The 11,103-nt window shown below is 37.6% G+C and overlaps 1 protein-coding gene across 1 annotated transcript; it reads right to left on the bottom strand.

Moving 5' to 3' along the window:
- Window positions 1-10,222, bottom strand: LOC130823644 (putative wall-associated receptor kinase-like 16). The gene is made up of 3 exons (XM_057688354.1): window positions 9,342-10,222; window positions 1,908-2,075; window positions 1-1,462 (listed from the first exon to the last, which is right to left on the bottom strand). Exons 1-3 carry the CDS (start codon window positions 10,201-10,203, stop codon window positions 267-269), a joined length of 2,226 nt encoding a protein of 741 aa, XP_057544337.1. The 5' UTR covers window positions 10,204-10,222; the 3' UTR covers window positions 1-266.
- Window positions 10,223-11,103: the final 881 nt, after the last annotated feature.

Here is an 11,103-nt window from a genome sequence, read left to right as displayed (position 1 = left end):
GGTAAGGAGGTCAAAGCCCTTTTAACATCCAGTTAATTTTCAGCACTAAATACATTATTTATGAAAGTCATTTTTGCTAACAAAAAAATAATAATAATAATAATTGTGTGCAAAAAGAGGCCACTCATATAAGTTTTACTATATGGTACCAAGAAAAGTAGGATAAAAAAGAAAGTATAAATATTACATAATTATCAATTCTCAATAAAAATAAGTTTGATCATTTCTTGCAATTGAGATTAGTAGATTGTCGAGTGGTTAAATCACTAACGAGGATGATTTATATCAGAAATTAGACTAACTTCCATTGAATATGATTGAGAGTACTCCATTGTATTACGTGAAGGAATACTATAAAGATCTTTGTCACAAATAAGGATGTTTTCATCTTCATTGTTTTGGTTGGACCAAGGATGCCTATTTTGCTTCTTGAAGCCCTCTAATTCAAGCGCGACTTCCTTCATGGTAGGCCTATCTTTACCCATAATATTAAGGCATTCCTTTATGAGTTTTGCCATTTTAACTAGTTGTTCCTCACTTGCTTCCCTCACCAGTTGAGGATCAAGAATTTCCATTAAGCGATCTTCCTTTAATGCCATCAAAAAGTATGTTGCTAGATTTCGTTCTTCAATTTTCCTTTCGGAAGACAAAGGGTTTTCTCTAGTGAGAAGCTCTGCAAGAACAACTCCAAAGCTATAAACATCACTTTTCTCTGTTAGCTGGCTTGTATGGAAATACTCTGGATCCAAATAACCCAAAGTTCCTTGGACTAATGTTGTGACTTGAATTTCATCAATTGGTACTAACCTTGACGCACCAAAGTCAGACACCTTTGCAGTGTAGCTTTCATTTAATAATATGTTAGCTGATTTAATATCTCGATGGATTATAGGAATTGAAGCAGATGAATGGAGATACATCAGTGCATCAGCTGTTTCAGTTGCAAGCCTTATGCAGTTGGCCCAAGTAAGCCAAGATGTCATGCCCTTATTTTTATGGATATGTTCATAGAGAGTGCCGTTTGAGATGAATTCATATACTAGCAAAGGAACCTCAGTTTCAAGACAACATCCCAACAGTTTCACTACGTTTCTATGATTAATTTGTGTTAAAATATCAACTTCATTGATGAATTGTTCGACTTGAATATGACCTACCACTTTAGATTTCTTAATTGCAACTTCACGACCATCTGGTAATATACCCTTGTACACAGTTCCATAGCCTCCTCTTCCTAAAATACGATCATCTCTATAATTTTTAGTTGAGGCTTTTAGTTCGTTCTCTGAAAATATTTTTGATGATTCCGTACTTCTTCCATACTGAATAAGATGTTGTTTTAATAATAATCCCCCATTTTGCTCAAAGAATTTCTTTTTCATTTTAATCTGCTTATTTCTTCTAATTGTGCTAAAACATATGAAACTCATTACCAACAACAATAACAATCCTAAGCTCAAGCCTGCAATATTTTATGAAGATCATCAACACATTTCATTAGATGCGACATATAGATATAGATAATAGTAAAATAACCAATGATATTTTATGATATGGCAGCTATCAACAATAATAGATGACTATAACTTTCTTAATTTTATTTATTTACTTTTTTCTAATGAACATACGCCTAATGAAATATAAGAAATATGTATATTTATTCATTTATTAATGTACGATTAGTCTTTAGGAAAATAAAAAATATAAAATGAGAAATTTCAACGCATTAAAATCAAACTTTTTGCATTCGTGCCTAGCTACTAACAACACAATTCTAGGCAAACTAACTTAATTGTAGGAACTAGGAACAAAAATGTAGTTCCAACCATAGTTAAAGATAATGTTTTATCAATTATATAATATCACAGATATTTTAATCAAACATGAGTTATGTTAAGGTGTATTACCTAAACTTAACATTGTAGCTAACTTGGATGTATTCCTTATACAACCGGTTCCATGTTTTTGACCATCACCATGATATCCTTTCGGACAAGAGCAGTTGTAGCTACTTGGTGTGTTGGTGCAAATATGAGAGCAATTAGTATTGCTTGCATCTGTACACTCGTCGATATCTGTGCACAAAAAGTTTATATAAATGAAAATGAAATAAAAGCCTCAAAGAGGTTCAACAATGAAAAACAAAATGAAAATCATGTGAAAAATGAACACAAGTGTTTATGAGGTATCTTGGATACCTCCCCCTCAAATGTAGTTTATTATATTGAATATTGAGAACAATCTCTCAAGATCAAAATACTAATTCTATGAAGAACACTCTCAAGTTTCTTACAAATAAATAGCCCTCTCAACAATATGTGTTTGTGGTGTATGTTTCTATGAGTGATGAATCCTATTTATAGGCAAGGTATTCATCACTCTTAGAATTCCCTCATAAATTATCATAAACTCACATGTAACACCCCAATTACTATGGTAATAAACATTGCAATAAACTTCACGATAAACAACACATTAAACAAGGAATAATGTGCCCACATCAATGCCAAACGTTCACATTTTGACCAAGAAACAAAATCCTATGTCCATGCTCGAACGAGCCCAACATTGCCTCGAACGAGCCATCAAAACATAAGCCACTAACAGCTCACTGCACAGTTGATCGAACGAGCAGCCTTGCTGCTGCCTTCTGATCATTATTTTTTCGTTGTTTTGATCGAGCAATCTTCTTCCCATGCCTTGACTCATTCAAGGCATGGTTCCCTCCCTCCTTTAGTGAAGCATTATTTGCTCCACGTTAAGCACCTTGTATATCGTTTCAAACCTTAAACCAACGCTGCTCGACACATCCTTACCATCCTCCTCCAATGTACATGATAACGCATGTTCGATAATATGTTTAAAGTTACATCATTGTCACGAATATTGGTACTTGCATAAACAGGAAATTTGAAAATGCGTCAAACAATTTCAAATAAATTAAAAATTAACTTTCAAATTAAACACTAGTACACAATAAAATAAATTTAATTAATGGAATAAAATGTGTAATGCACCACATTTATACTATTTTTATGCAATAAAATAAAAGTTAATTGATGGAATCAATTGTGTAATGCACCATATTTACTTAAAAATTTGATTCCATATTTCAGATAAATTAACTTTAAAAAATGGACCTTAAATTTATCTTTTAAAGATTTGACCTTTATATGTCATTTTCTTTTGAAGGTCTACCTCTTCTCTCTTCCTTCATTAGAAAATCAAATATAAACAAACCCACATGTCTTCTTTCATTAAAACTTGATCAATTACTTTACTCAAATTTATAAAATTTTTCCCAAAATTAAATCTAATTTGATTAAATTTTACCCTATATGTTGTTAATGGTGACTCAAAGTAGTAAGCGCCATTGAAGAAGATGAGTATGGGTGTGGGTCAAAGAGGAGGTCTGCGGGGCGCGGAGAAGCTGCTGCCTCAGTCCGCGGGGCGCGGAGTGCGTTCTGTCTCCATTTCGCGGCTCGCGTAGTTGTACACAGCTCGCAAAATGGCGGTTTCTTTTCACGAGTGGTGTCTTTTGGGACGGTTACTTTGTGTTTATTATGTAATGACTTCCTTTTATTGGGCATTAGTATATAAACTCCCATTTTAGGATTAGTATAATGATTTACAAAATTGAGAGAGATTACAAGAGAGCCATTAATTTGTGAATGTGATTGAGATTCATCTTGTAATTCTTTGCGATCATAGTGAAATTATTTGATCCTTGTGTTGGTGGATGTATCTATCACATTGATAATGAACCACGTCAAATCTCTCATGTCAATTTCTTATTTTGCATTGAATTTTCTTATTGCTTCATTATTGTTCGACGAACTTGCTTCCGTTGTCGCACAACAATTGGCATCAAGAGCTCAGGTTTAAGTCCTTGGAGAGTTTTTGAGTGGAACAATGGCTGGAGTTTCTACAATAAGAATCGAGAAATTTACCGGGAAAAATAGCTTCAAGCTATGGCAAATAAAGATGAAGGCTCTGTTGAAACAACAGCAAATGTGGCGTCCCTTGGCTTTAGAGAGTACAACTGCGGGGTCGGAAGATCGGTTAATTGACGGGCAATTAGCAGTAATGGAGGAAAAGGCTCATTCTACCATTTTTCTAAGTTTGGATGATCATATCATCACGGAGGTCGCTGATCAGGCTACAACGGCGGAACTATGGATGAAATTGGAGTCATTGTATATGACTAAGTCGCTGACCAACAAATTATTGCTGAAGCAGCGGTTGTTTAGCTTCCGAATGCAGTCAGGTACTCCCTTACGGGAACACCTTGAAAAACTTAACTCTATTTTACTAGATTTGCGTAACTTAGATGTTAAAATAGATGATGAGGATGCTGCGTTGATTTTACTTGTGTCTCTACCGTTTAGCTATGAGAATTTTGTTGAGTCTTTTGTTGTTGGTATAGACTCACTGACCTTAGAAGAAGTGAAGGCAGCACTTCATACTAGGGAACTTCGTCAAAAAGTTATAGGTGATAATGGGGAGAGTGGCAGTGGATTGTTTGTTAAGTCCGGGAAGTCTAAAAAGAAAAAGGGGGTTAACAAGGGCAACAATACTGGATCGAGTGCTAGAAATGGCAATGAGGGACTTGGTAAGACTGTGGGAAAGACCTGTTATTACTGCAAGGAAACGGGTCACTTTAGTGCTAATTGTCCGGTGAGGAAGGGCATGTCCCAAGCTGCTGTAGTTGAGGAAAAACCGAAGGAGAACTATAATTCAGAGGAAGACTTGGCGTTAGTGAGTTCTGCTAATCTGGGGATCTTTCTGATGATTGGGTTCTAGATTCGGGGTGTTCGTTCTATATGAGTCAGCGTTGAGATTGGTTTGACACATATGAGTCTTGCAATGGGGGTAAAGTTATCGTAGGTAACAATGCACCTTGTAAGATTACGGGTACTGGGTCCATGAGATTGAGGACTAATGATGGGCGAAAGAGGACATTGACTAGAGTGCAGCATTTCCCTGCTTTGGGGAAGAATCTGATTTCATTAGGTACCTTGGAAGATTTGGGGTACAATGGAGTGTTTTCGGATGGGGAGTTGTCCATTTACCAAGGTTCGGAGTTGGTACTTAAGGGTATCAAGAGGAACACCCTCTATGTCTTTGAGGGTGTTACACTGTCTAGTTCTGCGGTTTGCACATCGGCGTCTCACCAGAAGATGACCAAGATTTGGCACATGAGGCTTGGTCATATAGGGGAGAAGGGGATGCAGCTATTGTCTAAGAGGGGTCCACTATCCAGAATCAAGGTTGCCAACCTTGAATTTTGTGAGCATTGTGTGTTTGGGAAGAAACACAGGTCAAAGTTCAGCAAGGGTGCTCACATTACTGATGAAGTGCTCGATTGTATCCATTCAGATTGCTGGGGTCCATCTAGGGTTGAAGGTATGGGAGGTTTCCGCTATTTTGTGTCATTTGTAGATGACAAATCCCGATACACATGGCTTAGGTTGCTTAAGTCAAAGGATGAGGCCTTCAATGATTTTAAGCAATGGAAAGCTTTGGTGGAGAATCGACAGGGTAGGAAGATCAAGAAGCTACGAACAGGCAATGGGCTAGAGTTTTGCAAAGAAGAGCTTAATAAGTTCTGTGTAGATGAGGGTATTGGTCGGCATCATGCCGTTAGGATGACACCACAGCAGAACGGTGTTGCAGAGCGAGTTAATCAGATACTGCTTGAGAGAGTTCGATGCATGCTCTCTTATTCAGGGCTAGGGAGGAGGTATTGGAGTGAAGCTGTGATGACAGCTTGTTATATCATCAATAGGGGTCCGCATTTGGGAATTGATTTCGGAATTCCGTTTGAGATTTGGAGTGGTAAGTTCCCTAGTGTCTCTAAGTTGAAGATATTTGGTTGTGTTGCTTATTATCATGTTAGTGAGGTTAAGCTGGATCCACGAGCGAAGAAAGGGTGTTTTGTTGGGTACGGTGATGGTGTGAAGGGGTTTAGGATCTATTCACCTTCGGAGGGTCGGATGATTCTTAGTAGGGATGTCACTTTTGATGAGAGCACCATGTATTCCAAGAAGAGCTCGGGAGTGTTCTAATCTGGGAAAGGAAGGGGAGAACTTGCTGCAGACAGATGGAGTACTTGAGGTACATCAGTCATCCATTGCTGATTTACCTCGAGTGCAATATATTGATGATGATGTTGAGGCTCTAGTGCCGAGTACTCCTGAACCTGAGGTTGTTCCATCCTCTCCTAACTCTGGGGAGGAGGTGGAGCAGTATAATCAGAGGTCATCTAGTCAATCTGACACCATTTTTGAGAGACCTAGACGAGTTATCAAGAAGCCTGTTAGGTGGAATGAAGAGATGGAAGGAAGAAATTGCTTTGTTGAGAATCTGGTAGGTTATACATTGATTGTAGCTGATGATGTAGAGTCATATGAACCTGCCATGTATAAAAAAGCAATTAGTTGTAGTGAGTCGGCTCAATGGCTTGCTTCAATGGGTGAAGAGATGTAGTCTCTTTACAAGAACAAAGTGTGGGAACTTGTGAAGGTACCAGAGGGGAGAAAGCTTGTAGGGTGCAAGTGGATTTTTAAGAAGAAAGAAGGATCATCTAAATCTGAGAAAGTTTGTTTTAAGGCTAGGCTACTTGCAAAGGTGTTCAGTCAGGTAGAAGGGGTTGACTTCGTGGAGATATTCTCACCAGTGGTTCGACATACTTCTATTCGTGTGCCATTGTCGAATGTAGCACATTTTTTGACCTTAAACTGGAGCAGGTAGATGTTAAGACGGCTTTCCTTCATGAAGCAACCCGAGGGATTCGAGATCCCAGGAAAAGAGCACTATGCATGCAGATTGCTAAAGTCGTTGTATGGACTTAAGCAATCCCCTCGGCAATGGTACAAGAGGTTTGATTCTTTTATGGTTTCGCATGGTTTTGATAGGAACGTGTATGATTGCTGTGTGTATCATAGTAAGTTGGATGACGCTTCCATGATTTATTTGTTGTTATATGTTGATGACATGCGTGTTGCCACAAAGAATAAATCGGATGCTGTTAGACTTAAAGAGTTGCTTAGCTCGGAATTTCACATGAAAGATTTGGGTCCAGCTAAGAAGATTTTGGGTATGGAGATCTATAGGGATCGGGCTAGAGGTAAGCTTTTCTTGACTCAGAAAAGTTACATCGAAAAGATTTTATCTCGTTTTGGGATGGAGAAGTCGAAGCCTATAAGTACACCAACATTTGTGAGCTGCATATTGTCTTTGTCTATGTCACCTCAAACTGAGGGGGAGTTGGCGTATATGTCTAGAGTCCCTTATGCCAACGTCGTTGGTTGTTTTTTGTATGCTATGGTCTGTACTAGGCCGGATATTGCGCACGTTGTAAGTGTTGTGAGTAGGTTCATGGCTCGACCTGGGAGAGAACTGGCAGGTGTGAAAAGAATTTTTCGTTATTTAAGAGGGACAACTGATATTGGTCTTGTGTATGGGAATGGTAAGGAGTGTTTGGTAACTTGATATAGTGATTCTGATCATGCAACTGATGTGGATACCAGGAGGTCGGTGACCGGGTATGTGTTTACTTTGGGTGGATCTGTGGTTAGTTGGAAGTCTACATTGCAGTCTTCGGTTACGTTGTCTACTACTGAAGCTGAGTACATGGCTTTAACTTCTACAGCTAAGGATTCCATATGGTTCAAAGGCCTTGTAGGTGAACTGGGTATCGCACAGGATTTTGCTACGGTGTATTGTGATGGTCTAAGTGCCATTTGCTTAGCTAAAGACCAAGTACACCATGATCGGACCATGCACATTGATGTCAGGTATGATTTCTTGCGTACTGACAAGAGAGTAAAGGTAAAGAAGATCGAGACCGCTGACAACCCAGCTGATTTCCTTAGGGGCGGTGTTAGGGAGCTCCTGTTGTAGGCATGTTGGCCTTAAGGTGGAGCATCATGAGTTGTTATACTTGGTGACAAGTATGTGATAGGTCTTGGTTGGAGACTTGTCGGGATGAGTCTTGGTTGAAGACTTATCGGGATGTACAGCTTATGCATGAGCTTTACATCGGGTTTTGGCTTGAGATATGTTCACTTTGTGTTGATGAGATCGTTTGTTGAATACGAGTTTTCGTCAAGGTGAAGATTGTTGTTAATGGTGACTCAAACTAGCAAGCACCATTGAAGAAGATGAGTATGGGTCAAAGAGGAGGTTCGCGGGGTGCGGATTGCGTTCTGTCTCCATTTCGCGGCTCGCATAGTTGTACACGGCTCGCAAAATGGTGATTTCTTTTCACGGGAGGTGTCTTTTGGGACGGTTACTTTGTGTTTATTATGTAATAACTTCCTTTTATTGGGCTATAGTATATAAACTCCCAATTTAGGATTAATATATGATGATTCAGAAAATTGAGAGAGATCACAAGAGAGCCATTAATTTGTGAGTGTGATTGAGATTCATCACGTAATTCTTTGCGACCATAGTGAATTTATTTGATCTTGGTGCCGGTGGATGTAGCTATTACATTGATAGTGAACCAAGTTAAATCTCTCGTGTCAATTTCTTATTTTGCATTGAATTTTCTTATTGTTTTATTATTGTTCGACGAACTTGCTTCCGCTGTTGCACAACACTATATTTGTTCGAGCTAGATCAAAATTTGAGGGTATGTGCTGGGTTGTGGTTTTTGAATAGGGAAAGGAAAGGGTGGGGTGGCATAAGGGAAGGCGTGGTCTATGGTAAGTGGAGGGTCATGGTGGCAGTACGGTGGCCGGGTAGGTGGGTGATGGTGCTAGGTGGGGGCCGGGCTGCTCTTCGACAATAACGGATGTGTGATGTTTTTTTTTTAAAAAAGTTATTTCAATAACCTTTTTTAATTTTTAATTTTTATCTTCTATTTGTTTAATATTTTTTTTTATGTTATTTCAAATAATAACAACAATTATAAAAAGACACGTGATAATATTTTTTAGAATAACTTGTTACGATAGATGAAGGAAACCATTAAGGTCTTTCAGAAGAAAATAACATGCAAAGATTGGATAATTATAGGATAAATAAAAGTCAAATTATTTAAAGATAATTACCTACAAGTTAGTACTTTTTTTAATATAAAAAACGTTTTATAAAGACAAAATAAATATCTTTTGTGAAAAATTTAGTGATATGAACTTTTTTTAAATTAAGATTAAGATTCACTGGGTCGATCAAAACCGAACAATTAAGGAGACGCAACCCAATCCGAATATGACATGTCCCAAGGTAGACACAACAAAAATGATCCAACCCAAACTATTTTAACTAAGTCTAAATCTAACCAATGTAATATAACCACTAGAAAAAGATAGGAGGATATACTTACTAACCTGTGCATCCCGGGTTAAGGTAAGGATTACCTTCATAACCTGGAAGACAACTGCAACGATATCCTTGATAACCACTCTCAAAATCGATGCAATTAGTATTCCATTGGCAAGCATAAGAAGACATATTCGTTTTAGCTTGCATACATGTTTGGCCTTCGCCAATAAACCAATCAATAACTATCGGAATTTTTTTTATTGTTTCATTGTATAAGTTAGTACTACTAAGATAAGAAATATCAAAGCTGAACTTATCATCCTCACCTAAGAATGCATAGCCATTAGGGTTAACTGTACTAACATTACGACTATTATAACTACGTAATACTATTTTATATTTTTTTAAGCCCTTAGGGATGGAGGTTTGGCAACAACCAATCCCTAAACATGATCCATTCATCACATCCGAGAGATTGGAGCATCCAACGGTACACCCAGTTTCAAAGTTGGGACCCACAATATGAGCATAATTATCGCAACCAATGACAGTTAATTTGTTGGCTGTGTATGAAAATACAATTGGATATTTGGCATTTAGTCTTATCGACGTCCATTCGTTAGAAATACGCAACTGACCATCAATGGATATATCTAGCACTTCCAGGTTACTTGTTCCTATGAAGGGTTTTGGAGGGTCATAGTGAGTATTGTTGCATTCTATGTTGTAAAAGTAATCAAGTGAACATTTTCCATCTAAACCAATGCCAAACGGGTAGGGAACTGTTACGTTCCCACATTTAGTTTGGCAACCATGTTTAGCTATTGGGTAGGCGGGCAGCTCGCAAATAATCAGCTCTATAAAAAAGGTTGAATTCAAACAAAGGCATAACAAGATGAAAGATAAGGATCTACCTACAATCGACATTTTTTTTTTTTTTTTGGTTATGCTTACGGGTGATCCAATGTAGCATCTACATATATCCACCAAGTCAATAGACGTCAACTCTAGTTAACAAACTCATCACGTCTCCATCGTAGACACGCATATGTTTTATTTTCAATAGACTTTTCTCAGCAACGTCCATCACAAATTTTCTAGCTTTCCTTTTTGTTTAGTAGCTGTGATCAATTTAGAAATATCAACTCTGGTATTGAGATTCACCAAGTCCACTAGACATGACGGGTCTAGTGTTGAGATTGACTAAGTCCACTAGAGTTGCGGAGCGGATCCATGGAAAAAAAATGATGTCATTAATTTAAGTAAAAGATTTATATTTAACAATATTATAATTAAAATAATTATGCAAGTTGAGTGTCGGTTAACGGTTATGTGTCGGTTAAAAAATCGGTTACAGCCCGGGTTTAGTTTTCCCATTTTCGGTTGTCAACCGGTTCGGGTATAGCTTCAGGTCGGATAATGTCGATTCGATAAACCTAAAAAAGAAAAATATTTTCTGGTCAATTTACTTTTGATTTCTGATCGAATTTTCAGATTGAATGACTTTTGAACTGCTCTAGTGGAAAGTATGATAGAAGGGAGTATTAATTACCTGGGCATCACCAACATGCAAGATCTCTAAAGATTACACGTGATTTGTCACACTCTTATTACCACGTAATGTATCTACGATTCCTAGACTTGGGTAGTTTCCTATTAATGTCATCTTTGACAGATATGGGTAATTTCCTATTAAAATTATGAGTTTTAAGAAAAAAATAAGTATTTGTAATTAATGACAATACGTGGTAATTTCCTATTACCATGTATTGTAGGAATGAAATTAAGAAAAGTTATAATCTATGAAAGAGATTAAAAAAATAGTGT

Source organism: Amaranthus tricolor, chromosome 9 (assembly GCF_026212465.1).
Source record: "Amaranthus tricolor cultivar Red isolate AtriRed21 chromosome 9, ASM2621246v1, whole genome shotgun sequence".
Lineage (NCBI taxonomy): Eukaryota > Viridiplantae > Streptophyta > Magnoliopsida > Caryophyllales > Amaranthaceae > Amaranthus > Amaranthus tricolor.
This window is presented reverse-complemented; position numbering and strand designations above follow the sequence as displayed.

Coding starts and splice junctions, on each gene's coding strand:
- LOC130823644 (XM_057688354.1), bottom strand. CDS start 10,203: ATGTCGATTGTAGGTAGATCCTTATCTTTCATCTTGTTATGCCTTTGT. Junction 2,076..9,341: donor CCTTAACCCGGGATGCACAG/GTTAGTAAGTAT, acceptor TTTTGTGCACAG/ATATCGACGAGTGTACAGAT. Junction 1,463..1,907: donor AGCTACAATGTTAAGTTTAG/GTAATACACCTT, acceptor AAAATATTGCAG/GCTTGAGCTTAGGATTGTTA.